This window comes from Falco peregrinus, chromosome 10 (genome assembly GCF_023634155.1).
Source record: "Falco peregrinus isolate bFalPer1 chromosome 10, bFalPer1.pri, whole genome shotgun sequence".
Lineage (NCBI taxonomy): Eukaryota > Metazoa > Chordata > Aves > Falconiformes > Falconidae > Falco > Falco peregrinus.
The window spans coordinates 35,260,697-35,287,516 of record NC_073730.1 but is presented as its reverse complement, the minus strand read 5'-3'; the positions used below and the strand labels follow the sequence as shown (position 1 = coordinate 35,287,516).

The 26,820-nt window shown below is 41.7% G+C and overlaps 1 protein-coding gene across 1 annotated transcript in view; it reads right to left on the bottom strand.

Moving 5' to 3' along the window:
* Positions 1-26,820, bottom strand: part of TNNI3K (TNNI3 interacting kinase) — a 93,691-nt gene that overhangs the window by 12,847 nt on the left and 54,024 nt on the right. The window contains exons 18-22 of the mRNA XM_055815003.1: positions 24,177-24,229; positions 22,561-22,613; positions 21,207-21,339; positions 15,472-15,581; positions 1,515-1,574 (exon numbers count right to left, since the gene is read on the bottom strand). Of these exons, the coding sequence (XP_055670978.1) occupies positions 1,515-1,574; positions 15,472-15,581; positions 21,207-21,339; positions 22,561-22,613; positions 24,177-24,229 (409 nt within the window). The remainder of the gene's footprint in view (positions 1-1,514; positions 1,575-15,471; positions 15,582-21,206; positions 21,340-22,560; positions 22,614-24,176; positions 24,230-26,820) is intronic.

Sequence of the window (26,820 nt, the reverse complement as noted above, 5' to 3'; positions counted from 1 at the left end):
CCTGACTTGAATCAGCTGCAGAGAACTGGATGCTGCCTGCCAAATAAAGTGGTCAGTTCATCATTATGTGGGCTTTTCAAGGTGGGGCTGGATGTCTTTCCAGAAGATGCGCTTTATTTAGTTCAGCCATGAGGTATATGGCTTGTGAGCATCAGCTGTGCAGGTGGGAGACATCCCTGCCTCCCTGGCAAGAGCCATCGGCTGAGACTTTCCAATCTGTGCTAGAGAGGTGTCAGTGCTGCCTGATCACAGCGTCCCAGCATAGGAATTCTGACTGACAGGGCAGCGTAAATGCAGGGCTAGCACATCAATATACGTGTTTATATATACGGACCAACTGTGCAATACAGGTTCCTGCAGCAGCAGGGACCTGAACATGGTGTCACAAACGGTACCTGCCACTCCTGGTTTCAGAGACACTTAAAGGGAGTAGAAATTATTTGCAGAGAGAGAAGAAAAAAAAAAAAAAGAGAGAGGAAATAGGGGGAGGAGGAGAGAGAAAACTCTCCACCTTCATCAGCTGCAGTACTGAACTTACTAGAGACCTTGTTTCTTAAAACTTCTCTCAAGCAAGGCTTTGCCCTGGGCACGGTGGAGCTCAGGTCTAACTCTCCACCTAAATAATGTTTTCTTTATTTCTTTTTGTATGTAAGCACTTGCCCCAGATTTCTTCCTGCATGCACTGCTGCCTGTGTACCACAGAAGTCAGGTCTCCCATGAGATGACACAGTTTCTTGTGATACAGTGCTTCACTTTTTTTTTTTTTTTTTTTAACACTTAAAAGCTTCCACCTACGCATAGAGCAACCAGCTGCAGTCAGAGCGTGAAGAAATGTAATAGATTATGGGTGTCTTTTCTGACCCTTAAGCTCAAAAACAGCACTCCATTTTAAAAGGAGGTAGTGGTTTGTTTCGTTTTTGGGGTTTTTTTGTTTGTTTTTAAAAACCTCTTACTTGCATACACACAGAAACACAGAGAAAATATAACTTCAGGAATTGCAGCCCTGAATCATTAACTTTCTATTTGACCACTTATCTAACACCAGGCTGAAGGATGATACATCCATCTGTGTCATAGCCACAGTCCAAAGCAGGAACTGCCTTTGAATTTATCCTTCTTACATTTTCTCTTTTTACCTTTCTCAGTTTGTCTTTTCTTCTTTTTAACCCAAACAGTCTTGATGGGATGAACAGGAGTGAAAAATTCTGCCCAGGTCTACAGTAACGGGCATTCCCACAGCGTCATACTCTCTCATCAGCGTACCTCCTGGGGTAGCTCCTGACACTCACAGCAATGTCTGGTCCCTGCCTCCTCCTCCTGGCGCCCGTATAAGCTGCTATCAATAATGTGCCTTAAAAATACAGTGTGTTGGCCAGTGACAGCACGGAGCTGCTCCAGTAGCTTTGCAGGCTCCAAAGCCACCACTTTCCTTGGCTGCTGCCGCTGCTCTTCCTGCTTGTACTCCCAACCACGCAGCACACATGGATACTCCGCAGTGGAAATAAGGTCCTTACCTCAATATTGCACAGACATTCTTCTAATTTTGTGACTACTTCTGAAAACTCTGGTCTCCCCTGTGAGCACAACAGAAAAAGCAGAGCTCTGTTAAAAACTGAAAGGGGGGCATATCTTCTGTGATTAAACCGACTCATAGATACGTGATGAATCACAGGTTCCCTCAGTTTCCCCTTCCTCTGAATTTCATGGCATTGCTTCCAGTCTGCTTGGGAATCTGATGGGAACTAGGAGTTCAGTACTAAGCTACAAAACTAAGAGGTGGTGTGTATAACAACTTTAACTGCATCATTCGTCTCTTTTCCTGTAACAACTGGATTTGAGCTAATAATGACTAGATCATAAGATTACAAAAATACTAACAATAAATTCTTGGCTCTGCTTATATATCTGGTATGCTTCCTCTGCCCATAAACAAGACTTTGAAAACAGCAACTGCTGCGAAGAGCACTGGGCAAGCTCCTGACCAATACTGCACTTAGAGCTACCCTCTTCCTTCCCTGGCTGGCGCACTTGGGTCACCCCATGCACTGTCCCCATGGCCGCTGCCCACCACCCACCGGCCCCATTCGCAGACACGCATCTCCTTCTCTGCATGTTTTATGCGGCACAAGAGTTTGCAGAGGCCATGCCAGGGACAGGATCAGGCAACTGAGGGCAATGACAAATACACCTCCTCCTTGTTATTGCTGATCAATACCCTGTCCCTGTCTAACAGCGCAGTCGTTCCCAGGGAAGTTCAGGCTTAGCTAAAGCATTGCAGACAGCGGTATCTGACAGAGGAGGACTGGGAATACCTCAACTGAGTAACAGTTAAACAAGCTCTTTATTCCCATCACCACATCTTCCTCACCAAAACTGCCTGTGAGAGGCAGGCATAATTTAAGAGCTCTTGGACAAAGTCCTGCAGCCCCCGCATCTATAATTTATGCAACAGCAGAGGGATGATATGCACAAGTAAGGCTTCAGGTTTTAGCCCTTTGTGGGGAAGTATAGTAACAAAATGGGTGTTAAATGCTTCTTTTTCTCAAAAGGGTAAGAAAGAAAGTGACTAGTCCATTCTAGGTTCCATAGACTTGCCCTTGTCTGCAGTTACACAGGAAAGGGAGGGAGGAAAGGGCAGTTACTGGTGTCCGTGGCAGTGCCCTGGCTGCTCCATGCCCCTCGTGGTAGTGGCTTAAGGCAGCGAGACAGTCCACGTCCTCCTCCTGCCTGCAGGCACCAGCCCCGGGGCAGCAGGGTCGCTCCCCCACTGTGCCTGCAGGCCAGCTGCAGGGGGCTGCTGGCGAAGAGGAGCTGCGGCGGGCTGGGCTGCGCGGGGTGCAGACCTCTGCCCACTTCTCCCGATGCCTTCCACCAGCCTTTCTGTGATGGTGACAAGCCGTGGCAGAGAGGCAGGATTTCTCCACTGACATCTGACAGTCCCACGGGTGCCTCCTTCCTCAGCAGCCTTAAAGACTTCTGCGCTTCTGACAAATTCCATCATTCTGCCACATGAATCCAACCATCACACCGAGATACTCCACTTGATTAAACCCTCTGGAAAGACACTGTTCCCACAAGAATCTCAGGCTCCAGTGAGCACTGCCATCAGTAACTTACATCTAGGAAAGTGCTGGGGCAAACTACCATGGCAAAACCCGCCCTCTGAACACCACGTCCTTCACAGGGACAGGGAGTCCTTAGAGCTGGCTCTTCTTCAGCTGGATGAAGGCTGGTGGGAAGAAGGGAGATGCCAACCGATGACTAGACAGGTGCTTGATTATGAGGTGATTCCAGTGGTTCCTTTTATAAAAGATTCTGTTATAAAGCAGTATATGACCACAGTAGAGTATTTCTGAGCTCTAGCCTACAACGTGCTCAAGAAATACTGCATTTATTGCCTGTAATAAGCTCTGTCACTTTCAATGGAACTTGATTGGAGCTCGTTGGAGACCACAGAAGAACTGACTGTAACATCAAATTTGTACTTAATAAAATCAAAACAATGTTTATTTCCTTTATGGAACAAAGCCCCAGGTACTGTGGCAAATACGTTGACTCTAATTAAAGCTTACAAATCAAAGCAGTGAATGAAAAATGCTGCTTAAGAGACACTGTCTAATTTTCTAATCATTAGTTTGCCTTTGGAAACAACTACTGTCAAAAAGTTTCTGGAAAACAGATGTTCGAGTACCTGATAAATAGTAACGCTGACATGACACATGGGAACTAGTTTTTAGTTGGGATGAACCTTGAACAAAATCAAAGGCAAACAAAAGGATACATTTTCCAATTTGGAGGCATTTCATAGAAGCCTAGCAAAATCCATACAGATAGACTCCATGTTCTGCCTTTTTTTTTTTTTTTTTTTTTTGCTTTTTTTTAACTGAGCAAACCTCTTGGAGAATTCTGACCTATGAACAGTCACTGAGCCCCAAAATTTACCATTTTCCCCTGAAATATAACCTCTCTTTTAATTAAATGTCTTTACAGATCTACAGTAAGATGCTGTAAAATGGTTATTGATGTGGTGATGCTTTTTATCTTTTGGATATTTTGCTCATTCTGCTTGTTGTGGTGTTTCACTAACAGCATTTAGTCCCTGCTCGAGTGGTATGCTGAGGAGATAGGACTGTCGGGGTTTGTTATACATACTAGCTAGCTAATTGAGACACTTTGAAAGAACTTCTTGTTCATCTCTGCAGTGTATTTACGGCAGCACTGTAGATTTGTACGGACTGTGTTAGGATAGGCTTTCGACAGCATAGTAAACCTTGCAAACGCTGTTGAGAGGGTGATAATACGCTTTGTTTTTCTCTGACCAGTGGCCTCCCGAAGCTATTCCAAGGCCCTTAGAAGTAACTTAAACCTTTGTTACTGAGAATGGTAGCAAAACACCTTTAATAAGGCCTATTTTAATAAGGTTTGCCCACATCTTGCACAATGTTCAAGCCACCCGCTGGCTGATTGAGCTATTGGTTGCCTTACAATTCTATCACGCAGCTCTAACACATTAGCAAGATTAAGTGATATTGGAGTGAGTAGCAAAGTGCATTAGGATTCTGAAAAGATGGTTTATTTTTATTGGGGCTATATAAGCTGTGGAAATGCTAACAAGATGCAGTGACTATATGCATTACGTAGCACTTGCTTAAATCAACAATTTAATACAACATCTTATTAATAAATTTAAGTAGAATGTGAGTTACATGCCAGTTACTACTAGTTGCTACTTTGGAGTTACATAGAAAACAAACCAAACCTCACCTCCCTCCCTCGCCTTAACATTAGACCATAAAATGCAAAGACAAGAGTGTATTCAAGGATCCAGGAAACACTAATAACAGTAAGTGAATTAACAATGAAATAAATTAGCTACACCCTGCACTGCAAGTATGTTTTATCTGCAATTCTCACCCCAATATGTTATGTAGATAACCAGTAAGGAATACAGTAAGGGGGCAAAGCTTACTGCAGTCTATCAGCTGCCCAAAATCTCACAAACCTACTACCTCTTTCCCTGTCCTGGTAGAGCATGTCCTTTATTTCACTAAACCAGGTAAGAAAGCTCTCAAGTATCCAGGACAAGGACAGGTTTAGGCTCATGAAAACCCATCTTTCTAAGCTAGGCTAACTAGAAAAGGGACTCTAGGGCACAAATCCAGGACTCGAAGCAAGCCCCTATAACACCGGAAAATCACACAGATTTCAAAATCTGCTGCCATTCATCAGAAATGAAACTTCCACATTGTTCAACGAAGACCCTGAATGCCAGAATAGCACCAGAAAACCAACAACCAAGCAAAGCGTCCAAACCCAAAGCCTGTCCCTGCCAGGTGTCACCTAAAGCAGCTAACCCACTTTGTGGAACATTTATTAAGCAATCTGAAATTCCAGTCTCTGGCATATATTTCTGACTTTTCAGGCAGTTTAGAGTCACGTACAAGAACATCCGTGCAATTGCCATGGTGGCATATGCAAAGATGGCATTATAGAGCACACAGGGTCCCTTGCCTGGCACACAAAAGCACATAAAGAACCTAGCCATCTCCATAGTCCTCCGAGAGGAATGCTTCACAGAGATGACAGTCATCTGGCTCCTTTCTATTTTCCATCACCAAGGAACAATGTCAAAGCCCAGAAATTATGAACAAACCCATCATTCTTAAGCTCTACAAATGCCAGAACAGTAATGCTGTCAGTAAGACAGCCCTGACTCATCTCAGCCAGCACAGGTGCCCACACGCCCCACTATCTGCATTTTCATGTGCAAATACACAAATCTGTGTATAATCCATCCAGTCAGGAGATACTGCTGGCACACAGCATCAGAAAAGTGCTGGTTCTCAACCCTGCTTTTGGAAGACCCTCGATATAAGCACAGAGATACAAAGATTAGTTAAGGGAGGGTCACTGCTGTCCCTCTACAATGGATGGTCTCAAGCACCATTAAATCCTACCATGGTCCTAAAGGCTACCAGTCTCAGGATTATGGTGCTAGTTGCTGTCTTGCAACTAACTGACTTTAGTTAGTTCACATTCCCTTTAGTGCAGAAATAGCGACAGACTGCAAAAAACAATGTGAAACAGTCTTTAATCACCACTTTATAATCTCAGAAGGGATCACTTCTGTATTTTATTTCTTTAATGCTGTTGCTATTGACTTAGTTGGTATAATCAGATGGATTTCTCCAACCGTTAAAACCAGTCACAATTACAGCATGTGAGCAAGGTGCAACAGCAGCAACCTTACTGCAATAACTCCTTGTTAAATCAGACTCCTGTCCTGCGGACATTGCTGGCGTCCAGAAGACAGTAGTTACAGCAGATGCAGCACACAGTCTGGAAACTCACAGTACAGTTACTTTCTACCCTAAAGAAGAGTTTATTAATTGTAACATATATCTGCGATTTGTCTTTATCAACATTAATCAGAGTCCCACATGAAAATTCCCAGGGTATCAGCTGGGGAAAAAAAATATTCATTGTGTTTACTATTTTAAGCATCTGAAAATTAAATTCCTTGTCATGTAGAGGGAAAACTGAAATAATAGGAAGACCCATGAAGAGTTTAGCTGGAATAGGAGAGGCCCATTTTAGGATTAGCAGTGATGTAGCTGATGAGAATGAGCCATTCCCAGCGAGCCACGAGTGTGAAATGCATACAGCATTGGCTTGTATGCTGCCTGGCTCTCAGTGTTGCTGCTTCCTCACTTCCCTGAGCAACGAAAAAAACGCATCCCAAAAAACCAGCAGTGATAACAATAATAAGCAATGTAATCACTTCGAAATATAACAGAACAGATGGCTTTCAGTTTTTCAAACAAGTATGTCATGTCACGGTATAGCAAAAAAAAAAACAATTTAAAATCTAATAGACGCACAGGGGAATTACACGATGTGTCTGATAAATGGTCGAGTGCCTCGATGAAGAAAGAGGCTGGAGGAGGGCTGGGTCCCTGCAATTCTACCCAGGCAAGATGCAGATTATGCAGGGCGATGCAGCTGGACAGACTGACAGAACTGGGCACTGACAGAGGCTGCAGCTCAGCACGAGGGGGATCTACAGCATTAATTCCTGCCCTCCTCCCTCAGGGACCGTGTGGAACAGCATTTTTGCCATCTGAGGCTGGCAAAGCAGCATGTGTGAACTTTGTGACTGCCAACCCTTCCCACCTGCCCACACTGCATTCTCTCCACAGGACTGCTCTTAATGGTTGCTTGGAGTCTTGCCATGTATTTATTCCTGGTCTCATCCCAGGATACACAATCACAGTTACCAGTAGGTTTTGGGGGAGCTGGTGTAACCTCTGGAGCTGTTAATGCTTTGACATGTGGTTGTCCAAGAGACTCTCCACATGCTCATGCATTGACATTCTCCAGGCCACAGCTGGAATGGCCCTGTATGGAAAGGAGTCCTGTAAGTGACCCCTCCTCTGTCCCAGCAGACACAGAACCAGAGGGCACCAGACTGTGACTTCTGCGAAGTACAGCTGTCCCCAGGCCATTGGGAAAGATTTGCAGCTGACTGTATTTGTTCAGTTTTAGTACACAAAATGTGTTTGCCACTGGTTATTTAGAGAACTGTCAACATAGTACGAGTACTCCTTGAATAAAGCAATATTAATCAAAGGAACAGACATGTTCCTGGGATTTCAGAAGTTAAAAAAACCAAAGAGTAAATTATTTCCCCCCCCCCCCCCCCCCAATAATCCAAAAGAACCACTCTTTTTGCATTGGAACAATTGAAAAACATGGTTTGCCAGCTCCAAAGATCACAAATATGATCTTTTTAGGCTTAAAGCTATGATAGGAAACAGAAATCAAAAGCCAGAACATTTCTACAACTTGTAAATCATGTTCCTGTTTCTCTTTTACAGCTGCTTCTGTAAAAAACTAATGCCTTAAGCATCCCTTAGGGGACACTTACAAAAAGTCAGAGGTGTTTCACGGATGTTCTGTGCCCCAGGCAAAAAAAAAGGAGCAGTTCCACAACACGGAAAGACTCCACAGGATGAAGAAAAAGGGCTGGACTCCTGACACAAGTGGTTTCCCTGCCTGGGGTTCAGTGCAACTGCCTGGTCAGCACATGAGTCACCTGAGACACCAGTGAATATTCAGTGCTGGTTTTGAATGTGACACCCCAGGCAGTGTGCATAGTTGTCACTGTCACATCTTCTAGCTTCTTGAGGTGGCTACTGTTTTCTTTTCTCAAATCCCACATAACACTTCACACCTATCACCTACATTTCCCTCTCCTGCTGAAGTGTGGGAACACTTGTTCCTGTGTGCTGACCCTCAATTCTGTACAGCTGCCAAAAGCCATCCTTGAACATACTCTCTTTCTTATAGCTTAAAATTTCGCCTGCAGCCATACCACTGCCTGCAGTCAAATCACCTAAGGCTGAAATCTCATGTGAGCAGATGCAGAAAGGTTAGGCATAGTCCATGCTTGGACAAAGACTGCTGGGAAGCAAACCAAAACATGACAACCCATCCTGGAGCCTAATGGTTGTTTTCTTAGCTGCTTTTATCTTTCCCTATCACTTGGGTTAATCATGGCTTTTCATTTATTATTGCTGCTCATGCAATCTGACCCCTGAATGCGTCATCATCTGGAGAAAGTCTGTGGGGTCACCATTGGGTGATTAACTGTCAGGCACTAATGGGACCTTTGCTCTGCTGCAGAACATGCCTGCAAAGCTGCCACTGCTCTGCATCCAACAGGCTGCTCTGCCAAGTCTCACCCAGTATTGCAAGATGAGATGCGTGCATTGTGCTACCTGTGAGGTGATATGGCAGAAGACTTTTACTGACCTTACTATTCTCTCTCAGTTTTCTTGTGGTGTGCAGTGGCTGGAAACTATCACAGTATTTTCAGATTTATAGTTTCCTAACAATATGCTTATGTATGCAATTTTGTCTTTTATTTGTAACAGGAGTTTTTCTTGTCTTGGCCTTCTTTACCTAGAAACTGAAACAAGGTAGAGCAAATGAACACACACCAGAAAAGTCCAGATGCATCCCAGTGTGAACATGAGCCAAGAAGTTACCTCACTGTGGGACCCTGTTACTGCTGCTTAGCTCAGGAAAATGAGATAATAGTCATGTCTGTTGCTGGGTCTGACCAAGAAACGTGCCACTTTTCATGGGAAAATGGGCCTCATGCAATGCTAAGGGGAAATGAAATGTCCACGTGCCAACAGATGTTGCTGAGGAGCATTCAGAGGGACACATCACACAGAGTGGCTCATTCTCATGCCTCAAGCGTGTGTTGATGGAGTTGTGCTTTTAAGAGCTTTACAGAAACGTGTCTGTGAATGATGAACCAGAACCCCGAAAGAGGATTTCTGTGGAGCTGATACTAAGCCAAGCAGTCTGGGCCAAAAGGAAGATTTACAGACTACAGCACTGCATGACCTTTCAAAGATTGATAAAGGTATATTTTCTTCTAGAACAGAACAGAAGGGCTGTAAGGTGAGAAGCAGAATGAAATCAAAATCCAGAAGGAAAGTTTGATTTTCTATTGTCATGCATTTAATGAGGACATATCTGAGTAAATCAGTAGCTATAAGCAAAATTCAAGGATATGTTATATCTCCTGTATGCTCACATGTGGCTATAGAAAAACCAAAGCAGTGATGACCAGGCCCAAGTAGGAGATTGTCGTGGTTTCCCAACCTTGCAGTCAGGTTAAAAGTAGAATCCATAGAGGATAATATTGGACTAACATCAGGTAGAGACAGGAAAGCAGTATATTTGGTGTGACTCAAAAGCAGAGAAACAGTACAAAACTCAAGATTTTCCTACTGTACCCTTCAGAAAGCTGATTGATATTTTTAATCAGCAAAGTTATCTTTAAAAACCCCCTCACACTCACTCAAGTTACTCACACATGCACTGTACTCCCAAGTAACAGCATGCCATTGAGGACAAGAGCATTTCAATAACTTTCACACTAGTGGGGTTATCTTTAGAAAAATACAGTACTATCACAGCATTCTGCAATACTCTTTGTGGAAGGGATCATGAAGGGGATCCTCTACCTTCTTGAGAACAAAAGCAAGAAATATGCCCTGGTTTTGTAACTGGGATGATGGAGTAGATCAGGAACTTCTGTCAAAGAGATGCTGAAAAAAAAGATTTTTAGTGTGTTTTTGAAAGGAACCCAGATAACTCACTGAACTACATTACTTTGAATTTGAAAGCAGTATAAAAATCAAGTTTTTACATAAGTGAAAACAATTTCTGCTAGAGAAAATAATTTAGTTTGCATCACCATCTCTGAGGCAAGGCTTTCTTCCATTCCATATCCCTCTTCCTGTATTTCTCTTTAGTTCTTCTCTCCTTCTCCCCAGACAGGGTCTGCGTTCTCTGAGCAAATCCCTCCCCTGAAAGTGCCCTTCTCAAGAAAGTGATACCAATGTTCAACCATCCTTAAAAGTTTGTATCTTTCTACCATGTTAAAAAAAAAAAAAAAAAAAAAAAAAGAGCAATAGACAGACTGTTCTTGCAGCCTTTTCACTGCATTGCACATTTTTTCTGAGTGCCATATAAAGCTGACTGTTACTATTCAGCACCCCCAGATTACCCATTCTGGTTTCACAGAGCAGCACAAGAGCATCCAGCCCACAGCCACAACCTCCCTGGCACCACCACCAGCTCCTTCCTCTCAGCACTCCAGTCTGTGCGCAGGTCAGAGGAGGAGGACAGGGCATCCCTCCCTCCTGAGGCTGCATCAGCAGAGGGGAAACCCACCCAGCCCTACGTCCTGTCTGAGTCACAAGTGGCCACTCATTTGCCATGACAGCTGCACTTCCAAAAGCACTTACGCAGCAGTATCTCATCAAACACATCCTTAATATTTACAATGAGATTTTTAAAAAAATGTATGTAAATGCCCAGCTCCATCCAGCTGCAGACTAGAGGTTTTTTTACAAACTTAATGAGTCCAAGCTATTAATAATTAAGTGCTTATGAGTCCAAGTCCCTTCAATCAGATTATACTCCCCAATCTTTTTTTTCATGGTGAGGCACAGAACTTTCTGAAAATGTTGCCCTTTATGTCATTTCCTTTCTTTCTGAAGACCATACCAGGTTGGTCCAATCTATCACCCCACCACTGCGGGCCGCTGCAAGTAGGAAAAAGTTACAGAGAAAAAAACCCCCAACCCAACCCTCCCAAATACAGATGCCAAAGGAACTATACGGAAGACAGAACAGTACCTGCTCTGACATTGTTTATCTGTCCTCTATTCAGGCCACCTCATGGATCAAACTTCATTATTTGATATAAATAAACTAAAAAAAGCACACAGTTTTAGCCAAAACTTTCTCATGACCTTGAATCTTCACAGGTTTCCCTATGCAGTACCTTTGTCCAGGATGGCCTGAGAACATCTAAGACTTTCATGGTCATAATGAGAGCCATTATGAGTCAGCAGAATCATGACGCATCCTTACACAGTCCTCTATGCACTGGGCAGCAATGGGATTAAAACGCTGCACTCCTGTACCCACCTCACCCCCAGTCCTGGCTCCTGGTGATGTTGGTGTCTCTGTATTGCAGGAAAGGTTTTAAAATTCAAACCAGTTTTATTGGACATTATACAATGCGGCTGTAACATGAGAGTGTTGTCTCCATAGTGCCCTAAAGTGATAGCATCTTATCCTTCCTGGGTTAAAATGTGAAGTTGTTGATGCTACGCTGCAACTAGAGAGGCTTTTTTGCACTACTTATATAAGCATCACAGCTTATAAATAAACAGTTATTTAATTGGTATAACAATAATAACGAATGCCAAGAAACAGCAGCTTTTATGTACCTAAGCTAGCAAAGGGGATGGGCAACTGGCTCCTGTGAGACAGGATCACAGGAAAAGCGATCCCAAAACATTGGCATCAAACCCAAAATGGTTACTTGTGAAACTGGGAGACACAGAAGTTCAGAAATAACAAATGGGAAAAGTAAACAGTCTCCACTCAGGATCTTCCTGGAAGTCAACACTGGGTGACAGAAGATGAAGCCAAATGGAAAAGTAAAATGAAAATAAGGGGCCATGACTTGTTGACTACAAAATTTAATTTGCATCCAGGATTAGAATCCAACCAGGTGGACTGGCCTGTAGTGAACAGCTGGAATAGGAAAAAAAATCAGTCACCAGCACAAGGAATTGATGAATGAAAACATGAGAAATCTGTCAGTGGTTTTGAATATACGACTGATGAAAGCAGAAATAAAAATCAAGAGAAATAAAAATAAAGCAGATCTTGTGCAATCACGAGTAAGCACACTAATACCCATTAAGAAAAAGATTTACCCCAAAAGTGTTGCTCTGCATGTTGTGATAAGCAGCTATCACCTGGGAGCAAAACCACAGGAAGTGCAGTTATTGTAACAAATCGTGTTAGATGTTAGAAAATTGTCAAGTTTGCAGTGTCTTGGTAGTGGATGTTAAACATCCTCCCCACAGTCTCTCTGACACAAGAAGGATGAAGGGTCCAAAGGCAGAAGTCCTAAAGAAAACAAAAACCTTACCTCTGTCTTCATCCCCTGAGACAGTAAGAAGTCTCTCTCCTATTTTCAACTCTGAATTGCAGAATTTATTTCCCACAGAGGGAAATGAAGATGATGTGAGGGAAGCCACAGGATTACACGTGCACAGATATTTAAAAAACAGGAAAGAAATGCATTTTCTTCTTCAGGTCTCACTAACGAGACGGGAGTGGTAAAGAACTCAGAAGAAAAAAAATCCTAGCATTGAACTGGGTAGAGAATAGGACTAGTTTTTTAAAAATACAGCACAATACTTCAGCCAAATGCAGTAATGCAAAATCCAAAGCAAAAATGTAACTGTATTAGAAACGTCAAGGATTTGGGAAGCACATGAAAACATTCACCAGGAGGCCTGCCTGTTCTGAATCCTGCAATTCAGCTGCTGTGGCCCAGGTTTCTGCAAAGAATGGTACAACAACACAAATGAACACTGTTAAGAGTTGCCATGTTTATAGTTGAGTATTCTGGTTAACCGGCAGTTTACTAGAAGTACAAAGAAGAAATCGATATTGCAGACAACCTGAATAGGACTGATAACACTGGAGGTGACTGAATAAAACTAGAGAAAAGAGGAAACACAATGGCGCTTAATGAAAATGAGCTGAAGTTGAAAACATTATTTTTCAGACACACAAATAATCTCAGATACCAAAACAGAAAACGTGCTACAAATTTTGGATAATGTGAAGAGCAAAACATACCAACACCATAAAAAAAAGTGCCAAGTTACACCACCTAGTACAGCCAGCATCCTTAGTCCTACAGAAAATGGAAATGCATTATTGGGTGGTAATACCAGTCTTCAAAGTAACAGTGCTGTGCATACAGAAAACTTAGGATTTGCCAGACCTTAAAAACAATCGACATTATCAAGACAGCCAGGAACTCAAAGAAGCTGAAATGCCACTGGAAGAACGTGAAGAGGCTTTATTACCAGGATCAGGAGTCAGTAGCTTTGAGGCAGAAAATGAGGTGCCTTTAATTCTTTGCAAAATGAATGAAACTGAAAACTGCACTGCAAAAGCTATATTGTACCCACCATCTGTGGAATATGCTAATGCATCACCTTTGGAGGTAAAAGAAAGTGAGGAAAAAACCTTCACAACAGTGCTCATTTTCTTTCTTCAATTCTACAGACAAACTGCTCAAGTTTTTCTGGAAGTTATTAGCATCATTGTGGTGGGAAATTTCAGCAAATCCAAAACCATAAAATAGTTTTTGATTAAAATATTTGAAAAAGTAAAGGTATTTCGGCTCAAGAAATTTTACCCAACTGAATAGTAGTTTTGGTAATCACATCTGGTGGTGTCAGAGCCAAACAGAACAACATGAAATAAAAGTGAGAGGAAGATAAACCACGAAAAGTTTGCTGACCAGAGCAGCCTGTGGTGCTTATGAGCTGGAACATATAGTATTAAATGACTTTAATGTAAAGATTTATATTTACAGTTCTCAAAACCACATCTGCTCTCTGTAACGTACAAGCTGCAGTACTTAAAACATTTCTGTGCTTGGATTATTACTGTTTGCTTGATGGAAAGTACAAAATCTTTTTTTATACCTGCATCTATTAAATTCTATCTTAAATTCATATTGCTTGCGCAGTTTTCTGGTCTTCCTCCCGTCGTAAAGCACAGGTACCTTTTCAGGTACACCTTCTTAGTGGCAGGACTGATGCTGGGCTCTCTCCAGGACAGGGGCCCTTCCACTCACAGCCTGGTAGGCTGCCTTTAAGATTGCTGGGTGGCAATCCCATAACCAGACACTGCATGCTCTCTAAGCTGTTAGCTAGAGCTGCTGCTAGGAAACTAAATTTTAACGGAGGAGGAATTCTGAGCAGATCCAAAATAGTATTAACTATTTCCTTAACTTCCAAGTCTGTGGGTCTGAAAATTTGTCACTAAAAGATTACGTTAGGAGGACTTGTGTCTTGGACCAGGCAATGTGTCCTTATTGGTCTTATCTACTCTGTGTTTGAGAGGAAAAACATATATTGCTTTAAAAGCAAAAAACCACTGTGATGAGTAAATATATGTAAGTGGTTTTTCATGGAATGCACATACACAAGACCAGTAAGCAGAGTTTGTCTTAAAGCAGCTTAGGAAAGAAACCCACAAACCACTGAGAAGATTTGGGTATTATGAACTGAGAACAGCTGCCATGAAGAAGAAAGAGGCCCCAAACTGATCCCTATTTCTCTCAGGAACAGGATTTCTCATAACTTCTGATTGACCAAGGCCAGGCTGGATGGGGCTGGGAGCAGCCTGCGCTGTTAGAAGGTGCCCCTGCCCGGGGCGGGGGGGTGGGACTGGGTGGTCTTGAAGGCCCCTTCCAACCCAAACCATGCGACTGTGTCCTACCCCCAGCTGTTCCAGGAACAGGGACTGCAGCAATGTGCCAGAAACAGCAGTGAGAGCATTTCTGATTGTCTTCAGGTCATTCTGCCTTCTACACACCTCCTGTGCTTTTATCCTATTACTGTATCAGGGAATAGCCTCAGGACATGGTATAAAAGTACACAGAGGTTTATACACTTCCAGGGTGTATGCTTAGCTCCTCTTTGTGATGGTACAGATTTTATTTTTCATTGTAGAAAAAAAATCAATAATCCATAGAAAATACCTACAGAAGTCTGAGCAGCAAGTTTCTACTCACTCAGTAACAGTCAAAATCAAAGTTACATAAATAACACGCGGTTGAACAGCTAAATGTTAATTTACTTTCTTCCTCAATTCACCAGCTCTTCTGCATTTTTTGGCATACACCGTTATCTGTCTTGGGGCTTCCTGCAGTGACACCTGCCTCAGAAACCAGGGCTTTTGGAAAAGCCGTGTGAAGTCAGACGGAAAGTTGGTGGCCAAAGCAGAAATACCCGTTTTCCTGCTGCCTTTGCAGCTGCAGGAGGCTGGGGCACTCACCTCGGGACAGGCGTTCCAGCCCCTCATCAGCAGGGCAGAGATGGGCTTGGGGATGGAGTACCCGATGGGTGGGCGGATGTGGTGGTAGGCCATGTCTGCCGCCGCCGCCGCTGCAAGCGAACAGCCCGACAGAAACCTGTTAGCACCAGCAATCACACACGTTCCCAGGAAAACACAGCCTATTTGCTACTGAAATACACCCCAGCAGGCACAGAAATGCTGAACCACCAAACCCCTAAAGACTCGTAGCTGAAAAGATGCTTTTCAATCCTTGCTGTCTGTAAAGATAGCTAAGGCAGGCCATAACCCTGAACGGAAACGCGCTGCTGTTAAGACTAAGCATGGGTAGAGACGACTAATTTAGCTTAAAGGCTATTACGAAAAAAAAAAAAAAGCCTTTGGGGAAAAAAAATGAGTTAACCTTCAACTCACTCTAAAAAAATTTGTTATCTTCATTATTAAGACAGCATGACAGGTAAACTCCAGTTGCAGATAAATTGGTAACAGACTCAGATCTCTTACAATAACCCAAGGCTAGCTCTGTTACAGTCTAAGACAAAAATTAATTCTAAGTGTTTCTGTAGTAAAAAGCTAGTGAGTGCCTTTTTATAAATGCCACTACTATAAAAAGCCACTACTGACTGAGACAAAATTGCCAAAATGTATTCCTAATTAGGTGTACACATTTAGTGACTCTAAATACAAATGAGAGTTAATCCCTCTCGTTCCTTTCAGTAAGATTTTTTTAAAGTCAAAGCAGATGTATTCTGAACTAATATCAAAACCTAAGTAAAATCCTTTGCCCAACACTTTAAAACGATGTGATCAGAGTATATGGGATATGCAGGGAACTGTAAAATTGCAACCATGAGATTGTAATAGGAATGGTCTGATTGTTTTAACCATATCCCGTTCTCATCACAGCACTCCTCGTAAGAATAGGTTAATGTCAGCCATTGTCTGTCCTCATTGCAGGTTTTGTCTGCATAATGATGTTTCAGAACGTTAATATCAGATAAATCCTGTGATATTGTAACTATATGTAGACAGGAAGGGCAAACAGTTTGCCTAATTTTGATTCCAGCCTAACAAGGTTTTGAAGGCGTGGCTCAGGTACTACCGGATTCCTCTTTTGCCTAGCAGACACTATGAAAAGAGGGCAAATGCAAATCCGATTAAGACAGCAATGAAAAATGCTCCATTTTTTTTCTGCCAAAGGTAATGTAAGTGACGTATTACCTACTGGCAAGATCTCACCTTACCAAAGTTAATAGGATTTATTCCATCAGTTTAACAGGGTCAGGATTAGAAAAAGAGAAGGCAAACTGTGTGCCTCTGTGTACTTTTGTAATACTTTACAAAGTTTGTTTGTGTCACTGTCATTCGGACTCTCCTGTCACCATCATTAGGTTTTTCCTTCAGGTAAAAAATATCTGTTAAAATGTACTTTAGAATGGCTGAATTAAATGACAAGAATACATCCTTCACAAAAATGAGGAAAAAAAAAAAGTTTGGGTCATCCCAAAACTCTGAACTTAGTGATGCTTTCCAGTTGTACTATGTGATAGCCTGAGTATTTTACGGTTTGACTGGTTGGTCAGATCCTGCCTTTCTTCTGGGTCAGAGCAGCTATAAACTATGAGAGGAATCAATGACCACCTACCTATGAAAATACTATTTCAGACCTATTTCTTGCTTATAGATCAGGGGAACAACTGAGAACGTTAATCAACATCCTCCTGTATTGGACATATGTATATTTATAATTGTAACATGCCATTTCCTTGTGCAAGTGCCATCTTTACATATTTTTTTTTTTTTTGCTATGTAGGAGGCAGTGGTTCAGTTCCTGAATCTAGTTTCACACCTGCAATTTCCAGACACCTATATCTTTGTGTTCCCCCCCAAAACACTACCCAAAGCTTATGTGCAGACAGTTTTACAGGTCTGAATTTAATGCCGTCTGGAAAAGGGCCAAGGAAGAGGATGTTCAGGTATCAGAGGGTGTCCTCTTGCCACCTGGGCCTTCCAAAACAACTTTTAAATGGAAGACTGTACACCAGGTAACTGCCAACTTTACTTCCATGTGCAGACTGTGCCCAGAGCACAGAGGGATGCCTTTGCAGTCATGCCTTGTGCAAACATATACAAAAGGCACATAACACACAAGTAGAGAACTGAGCCATGGCTCTCAGGAAAACAGGATGGGATCAGCCTGGGAACCATTCATGGGTTTGTAATTTGGTGACAGACCCAATCACCTCAACTACCGCTCAAGGAAGTGGGCAACAAATGTCAACGCATCTGCAGAAGAGCCTGCTTCCCAGCCACAAAATCCCCAAAGGAAAACAGCAACAACAAAGATCAAACACATCACCCACATGTGCTGCTTTGCAAAGCCACTCTCTGTTGGCTTACCTAAGCACAGTCCTGCCGAGGTGATGCAGTGTTGTTGGAATACAGCTCTTGTGCCTTCTGTGCACATGTATTTATGCTCATGCAGCCTCAGCCTGCATGTGAATCCTGACTGTTTCCTGACTGGCTACAGACCTGAAAGGCATTTGCAGCGTAGCCTGGGCCCTAACAATGTAATGATCTGATAATGACACGATTGACTATCAGCTGTTGCCCCATTGCTATGTTTGAAGTATATGCAAACTCCCAGAATGTGAAAACCTCAGCAAAGAAGTAATCTCTATATTTAATAAATACTCACTTTTGCATTCTCCAGTTACTTCTCAGAACCATCATTATTTATGTTTTTTTCACCGTGTCCGTTTTACAGGTGACTGTTGAGCACATTCAGTAGGTTTCCTTACTAACCAGAAGTTATGTTGCAGGCTTTGGTTCTGCAAGACTGCGTGATGTGCACCTCGACAAGCATTATGCTTGACTTAATGATGAAGTGATTTAATTGGGGAACACACCTGTTTTAGTAGATGTTCTATTTGATAAATTAAGCAGTGACATTGATTCAATACCTCTAAAGATGTTTATTCATATTCATCAAATAGAAACCCGAAGAATGGATATCTTATTCAGTATAAAGCATACCCTTATGTAATTGGATACTGTACTAGATTCAGCAGAGAACATGGAACTGCTTTTAACGGGGCAACTACTTTTATTTCAATGGGTAACATCTAGTTTTTGTTATAATCAAATTTTATAATCATATATTCCTTTCAACACCTAATTATTTCAATGAACATCACCAGAATGGCTTCCTGGACCTCTAAGCCTACACAAAGATAACTATAAGCCAGAAAAAAAGTGATGCATAATTAGTTTTTGCGGATAACATCCATGTTTTTCACAAAGAAAATCCTTCACCTTGAAATACATACTTTGAGAAAAAATATGGGATTTGTATTTAACTGAATAGTCATTACCTGAACATGTATCTTAAATGTGGGAATTTTATATAGACTATAAAACATAAAACACCCTCAAAGCTGCATTTTGCAGAATATATATATATATATATATCTAACTCAGATGTGCACATTCAGTATCTTTTCTCATGCATAACTGTGTCTTTCACAAGCAGAACAGTACCACAGAGATGAGGAATTAGTTGTAAACCATGACTGAAAAATCACCTGCTTTCTGACCCTGTAAAAAGTCTCAGTTTCCTTATCCATGGAAAGGGGAAAATTACACTTACTTAGGCCATTGAGAGGACCAGAATTAGGTACTAGATGGGCTCAGTTGAAGGAGAACAGACCCAGATCAAAACTGAGCATTTTGGAAAACTGCATTCCCATGTTTGTGGGCACCAACATGGTCTTTGGAAAATGTGTTTTCTAACAGGATTCAAACAAACTGTTGGTGACCTGGAGATGAGGAAGAACTCATCACTACAGTGAAGGACAAGGAAAGAGCCCTTCCCTAGACAGAGTGTCTCAGCAAAGAAAGAAGGGACAGAAAATACTTCTCTGTAAACCTACAGAAATGAAAAGCCAGCAAGCCCATGGAAGTCAGGATAAAAGGACCTTATCATTCAGTTGATGCAATCCAGTAAAAAAAAAAAAAAAAAAGGAAAAGAAAAGAAAAAAAAAAGAATTGTGGCAAGAAACAGTATTCCTTGCCTTTTGCCTTTTATTTCACTTATGATGTTCCCAGTGAGCTTTAACTCCTCTCGAGTCTTCTAGTCCTATCTAGACCAGACTACAATTTGAACAGAGTAGAAAGTTAATTCCAAATTAACTGAGATTAATGTTAGAAATGGTAACCTTACAGAAGGTTGTGACACTATGGATGACTGTGTACTAGAACTGCACCCAAGAACATAGGGTTTGACCTTCAGTTAAATGGCCATGAAAAAAATACCAATGGAAAAGGAACAGAAACACAAAAGTGATTCAGAACTGAAACATTATTTCTAGAGCCTGAAGTGGAACTGAGTCAGATGTTTGGCTTCTGCATCACTTTAGCAGTTAGAAATAAAGAGATATGAAAATCAGCTAATACAGTGTAGAAGGTCATACGCAAAGCTGGCACACTAATTGCCAATGATATTCATGGCAGCTGCCTTCTGCATGCGAGAGGCTGACCTTCTGAACATCGCAAAGGCATCCGAAGGAATTTAATAGAGGTATAATATCAAAATATCAGAAAAGTGAATATTTAATGAACAGAAACAAAAAAAACTGATCAAGGAAGGAATTAATAAGTAAGACTCTGCATGTATCAAAAATGACTTTCAAAAGTTAAGAGTAATGGCCTAATAAGAAAAATACATTCAATTTCATTCAGTATTTGAGCAATTTTTAAAGCAATCGACTGAATAGGAGAATAGCGTATTGGTCGTTACCTAAGAAACAGAATTAGACCTACAGATAGAAGCAGACACACAGCTGCATGAGCACCAAAGGACTATATATTGTTACCAATATTTACAATCTGCTTGGGCATAAACATTTGTACAAACTAAGAGAAATTCACCTTTTTCAAGGTCAAAATGCTTCCATAGGCCATGCTTTCTCTAAACATCAGAAAATCTATTTGAAATCCACCTGAAAAGCTTTGTGCATCCCTTCCTGCAGCAGCTGTTCCCTCTGCACCCCAAACGCAGCTAAAACACAACAAAAAATCCCCCTATTTTGGTTGTTGGAGTGAAATGTCTCAGTAAGGTCGCTACAGGCCTCCTCCTGCGCGGAGAGGGCTGCGCAGCACCAGTATGGCCACAGATCCACCCCAACCATGGGACGGCGGGCTGCAGCAGCTGGTGTCTGGTGGCATGGGTGTCCAAAACCTCCCTCATGACCTGCGCTGGCTCTTCCCCATCCCACGGCACTCTCGGCCTCTAACAACTGCTGGCAGACAACCAGGTGCCAAAATCTCAGGGAGTGAAAACTGTGTCCTGGAAAGGTTGATTTGCTGTCAGAAAAATCAGGTACCACTGTTTTCAGGTGCTTTCTTAACCTACACAAGAATAGGCTCAAGGAGGAGATTTATCAAGGAATGGATTTACAATCCCAGCACAAACATGAGACAAAAGGCCTACAGTTAGAGTGAGTTGTTCATAACCCTAGAACTGTACAAGGAATTGTAAGTTATGTAGATTTATTACAAGTAATATATACGATTATAGTGGGGTAGTTCTATGCTTTTCACTGAATGCATAATCTTAGCATGCAATAACAAGCCAGTAAACTATTGGTTAATATTACACCGTGTAGCTACTTCTCTAGTTCAGAGAAATTTAAATATTAATTCATTGAGCATCTTACCTGGTTTCAGGTGAGCAAATGGAATTTCACCTGTTAACAGCTCCCAGAGGCACAAAGCATAGCTGAAAACATCGGCTTTTATGGTGTACCTTGTACACTGGGTGAACACCTCAGGGGCCATCCAGCGTAGGTTCTGTGCATCAGGAAACATCAATAATACATTATCAATGTTTTCTTCCTCATATATGCATTTTTTCCTGTATTTGTATGCTTGTTTTCCCTTCTTTTCTTAGTTCCTTGCCTCCATTGCTCCATAAAATAACTGGCAAATTTGCCAGGAAAAATTTTCACCTAGCTTGCAAAATCCAAGTAACATATTACTGCGCATTATACATAACAGCATTAGTATGGTAGCTGCCTCAACCCCATAAAGCCAGACTGATCAGGCTTTAAACATGAGCATAGTGATAGAATAAAAGGAGAACACCCAGCCTCAAAGTCTGGAGACCAAATCATAAGGTCCAAGCATGCCATATGGTACCAACTAAGTACTGCTCCAGTGGCTAGATGGAAAAACTGATGACAACTCATTGGGTTGGTGCCTCCTCTCTTGGGATCTCACTGCTTTCTGCAGAAACCCAGTTCTGAGGCTGCTTCACAAGGAGCCAGCCTCTCACTGGAGTGATGAATTCAGGGTATTTTTGCAGATTCCTTGCACCTCAGTATCTTAATCTACATTCTTTACATGACAGCCCTTCTCAGTGTGACATTATCAGACCCTGGAGGACCCAGGTCTGCAGCAGCAGTATTCACTCCTCACACAGGGAGTGCATATTACAATTTGTTAAAAAGATGATTGCAAATGCTGGTTTTAGCATCACTCATGCTACTCCACAATTGATCATTATGATGATGCAACCTTTCATGACCATGGAGTGACGCACAGAATGCATCTGGACTAAAACTTATGAAAACAACAATACTGTCTTGTAAAGCTGGCTGGCTGTAAGCCATAGACTTGCAATGGAGAAAAGAACTCTGAAAGAAAATTGGTGTAAAAAACTAATTCCCTATTAGAAATAGGAACCACCTGCCAGCAACATGTGTACATGAGTAGGGCAGGATGGATTAAACCCCAACATTTTACTAAGGATTTGGTGAAAATAGAGCTCCAAAACCAACCTTATAAGCATTATTTTCTGCTGCAGATATTACATATTCACTTGTCTCTGCTATTAAAGAGGATTAAAGGGGAAAAAGAACCCAACAAAAAACAAGCCACAAAGAAATATTGAGAGATAAAATACTTTACCAGTTCATCTTTTCCAACAAAAATATTTCAGATGTCATTTCCTCTAAACTACGTTTGCCTGTATGTTCATATTAATTATGTGGAACAAAACAAGAAACAAACCCCAGGTTGTTTTGTCATATTGTCTTCATCCAGGGACTGCAAAAATCTAGATTCTGAAACACACAGAACAAAAAAAATAATTACGGTGAAGCCAATAGATACCCACTTTATTATATGAAAGTCTTGAGGGAAAAAGTGTCATATTTTTTATTTCTTTAAATAACTCTCAGGTTTTTAGAGTCCAGGAGAACTGTGATAGCTGTTTTTCAACAAGGCTGTGTACAGACAACGAGGCTTCTGAAACCTGCATGTCAAATTCAGCACTGGCATAGATCTACAAAGCTCCACTGACATTAATAGCAGTTTACAGCAGCAAGGATCCAGCTCAGAATTCGTGACCTCATGGTTATTTGTACTGGTTCATACAACTGTATCTAGATTTACAACAGTCAGTCACTGAGCCCTGTATTAAAATGCAGTCCCACAGAAGCCTGTCAGTTTTATCTAATGTCTCTGCATGAATATAGTGAGGGTGGTATATGCTACATTTTGTGATACATAGGTAAGTCCCCAGGCAGGACTGAAATGCCTTTGACATACCAGAAAAATACACTTAAGTGTGCATCTGCGTGAATACAAATATCATGAAGAACGCCGCAGACAAGACATAGCTATTCCCATGGGGTCCAAGCCTTGTGCTCTTTCTGCTTTAGCAGGTCTTCAGCCCTGGGTCCCTTACAGATATGGTCATGCTGCCACCACCTTCCTCCTATATTAAGCTGGCGTTCACGCATCCCTACTGATCACATCTGTGGTGATACTGCAGTGACCATGGCTGTGTCTTAAGCCAAGTAGTTCCTGAGGAGTCAGGTCAAACCCAGCTCCCTGAACTCCACCTGGCACCATCAAAAATGTGTTCCCATGGAGCCTGACTGATAAACACCAAGAAAATGCATGAAATAAAGATTCATAGAAGTATAGCGTAGTCTAATTTTGAACACAAAGTTACTAAGGTCCATAACTGAAATAACAAGCTACATTCTGCTCTTTTAACTAAAATGAAATAAACCTGGCCTATTGCCATGGGGCTTGGCTGCCTGCAGGCAGACTTGCACATTAACACCATCCTTGGATCCTGAGCACTTGCTATGGAAAAGGAGGGCACATCTATTACAGGCATTATCACTCAGCTTCTTCCTCTAACCTACCGCTAGAACTTACTCAAACTGAGATGCATCCATCTCGCTATCAGAATCACAGAATCAAAGAATGGTTTGGGTTGGAAGGGATCTTCAAAGACCACCTAGTCCAACCCCCTGCTGCGGGCAGGGACATCTTTCACTAAGCCCCGTCCAGCCTGGCCTTGAGCCCTGCCAGGGATGGGGCACCCACAGCTGCTCCGGGCAGCCTGGGCCAGCACCTTGCCACCCTCATGGTAAAGAATTTCTTTATATATACCATCTGTGCTTCCTCTCAAAAAAACAGTGGGGTACTCCACAGCACCTGCTAAGCTAGGATGAGACAAAAAATAGGGGTACTCTCAACCTGAAAAGCCTTTTGTGTCTTCTCATAATAACAAAATGAAGAGCAACCTCCTCAGCATTTTCTTAGCCAGGATGTGTTTAGTTTTAGAGAATCTGAGGTTAATTTATCAATGTTCCATAAAAACTCCTTACCTCCAAAATCAGCAACAACTGCATGACCATCCTCATACAGGAGAATATTGTGACTAGGGGAAAAAAATATTGTTATAGGTAATTGTTTAATAGTGTCTTAAAGATGGTGAAAATTTTAGGGTTTGGTTCATAGCTAAACTTTTGAGTTCAAATCACCTGCTTAAGCAGATACATTCTGTAGATAAACCACTTTTAGCTACATCTCTTATTTATTTTTATAAAGTAGGCATTAACTCTGAGAAGGCAAACCCAACAGCTTCATAAATGTGAATGTCAGTTTTTAATCAATACTAGAGCAAAACAATTTCTGTCATTATTTATAGATCAAGTATAACAGCTTTATTCAATATGTGCACTGCATCTCAGTGATGAATTGAAAAATATTTGAATATAAACACAGTGGAAGCCTTTAAATAAAATTATGTGGACTGATTCTTTTCTTTTTTAAGGCTTACGTAAGTGTAAATTCATAGTGGTAATTCCTAATTTCTGTTGAAGTATAGAAGGGAACGAACAGATCTGAAAAGTTCATATAGAATGGATCACTAGAAGCCATAAGAAATCCATTAAGCTGGGGGAAAAAAAAAAAAGAGATGATAAAATGGTAAGCTTTATTCAATTTAATAACCACACTTAATAATGCAAATGTTACTTTCATGAGACAAAGGTACTTTATTTCTTGAAAAATCTCCATTTGTTTATGAAAAGAAGACAGATAATTCATCCTGTAACTTATCTCAGTGTCAAGGAGGAAAGCTTCTCCCTGCTTCACTAATGGAGATTTGTCCCCAGAGGTAAGATTTCAGTCCTGCCCTCCATGCGCATTCCACTTCTACAGTGTCCCATTTTCTAACGCCTTTGAGAGCTAGCAGAGCACGACTGCTGATGTGTGCTGAGTTATTCCGGACCGGAACCAAGTCTCAGGTAAAGTGCCAGATTTCCATCTGCTTAGTAAGTCAGGAGCACTTAGTGATTTTTTACTGTTTCAACTTACCCTCCATGAAATGCATATTCCTTGTCATTGTTTGATGGGCATAACTGCAAGCACAAAGTACTGTTCATTACTGGACATCAAAAGGACCACAATTTGCATTTATCCTTAAAAACTACACTTGCAAAAATTACAGTGCATTCTGACTGTGGTAGTGGAACCTCTTGGTGGCATCTCCTTCCAAAGCTCCCTAGGCAAAGTGGTTCACGCAATGAAGTTAGCATCCCTGCAGGCTGGTGGCTGCAACTGTGACCAGTAGCAAGGAAGGGTTTGGGGCGATGGCTGGTGCCCTGCGGAGCGCAGAGCCCGTGCTGCTCAGAGCTCATGCTGCTTAGGACTGCAGCCAGAGCTGTGGTTTAACCAAGCAGGATTTGGTAGACAGGAACACTGTGCAGCCCAATGCTTGCGGGAAACACTGGAGTTACAGTGCGAGGGCTGCAGAGCTGACCTGTGTCTGTTCCCTGCTTCTGCTCACGCCGACTCTGGTGCTACAGCTAGAACTGCCTCTGCACCATGGATTTCAGGTGTACTGCAGCCGGGGTGAGGCTCGTGTTCACATCTTCTAACTGAACTGCAGACAGCAAGAAACCCCAGGAAGATGTGATAGTTATGTTAGATGTATATGTTAATTTTAATTTCAATATAAATTTTTCATCTTTGCCCCAGACAGTTTCTGGAGTTAGGAAGAAATGAATAAATGTGGGACAATTCTTGTTTGGTCAGCACATCTATGGGGCAATCTCTGTCAGGACATCTACAGATCAGAGAAATCATTTATCAAAGATAATTACTTGTACTGACACCTATCAAAGTGTTTTGATTCCTGTGAAATCTCTGAAACCATAGCAACTGCAAGCCTCAGGGAATGTAAAGGACTGGATAACCAGAACTTTACCTTAGATTGTCAGCAGAGATATTTGGAGGCTTAAAGTTAAATCTGCTGTATTTGTCCTAAAACTACTAGAATGAAAGAGGTGAACTATGGGATTTTTGTGGTGGTTTAAACCCATTTATTGAAGGTAATGTGAAGAAAATTCAGCTTTATTTACATATTATTTGTTCAAAGACAGTGAGGGATATGGATAATGACTGGGAGGAAATCCAACCCTATGTATGCATCCTTTCTATCAATTAGAGGATTTTAAAAACAACAAGCTTCCATGTATGAACAAAGCAACTACAAAAAGATTTTTACATAAACCCAGAAATATTTCTTATCCATTTTGTAAAAGTGCCATCTTGTGAGCAGGTAGGCCAGAGAGCTGCAAACCAAACCAAACCAAACCAAACCAAACCAAACCAAACCAAACCAGAGTATTTGTAACACTGAAACTGTGAAAAGGAACATTCTCAGATTAGATGAAAATCAAATGGCAATTTATTACACATTTTCATCTTGACAGCTTCAAATCAGAGAAAAAAGTAACATTCCTCTTGGAAAACAATGAATTCTCATTTGGGGGCACTTTATTCTTGCACTTGGACTGGACAGATAAAAGACTAGATGATAGAAGTGAGAAAAGTATCAGCTCCTGAATTCTGAGATTTAGAGCAGATCAAATACAAGTGAACAAGACAGAAGTTCCCAGCCTTGCAAGCAGAGTATCTGCTCTGAAGAAATGCTCAACCTGAATGAATTAGCCCTCCTTAGGG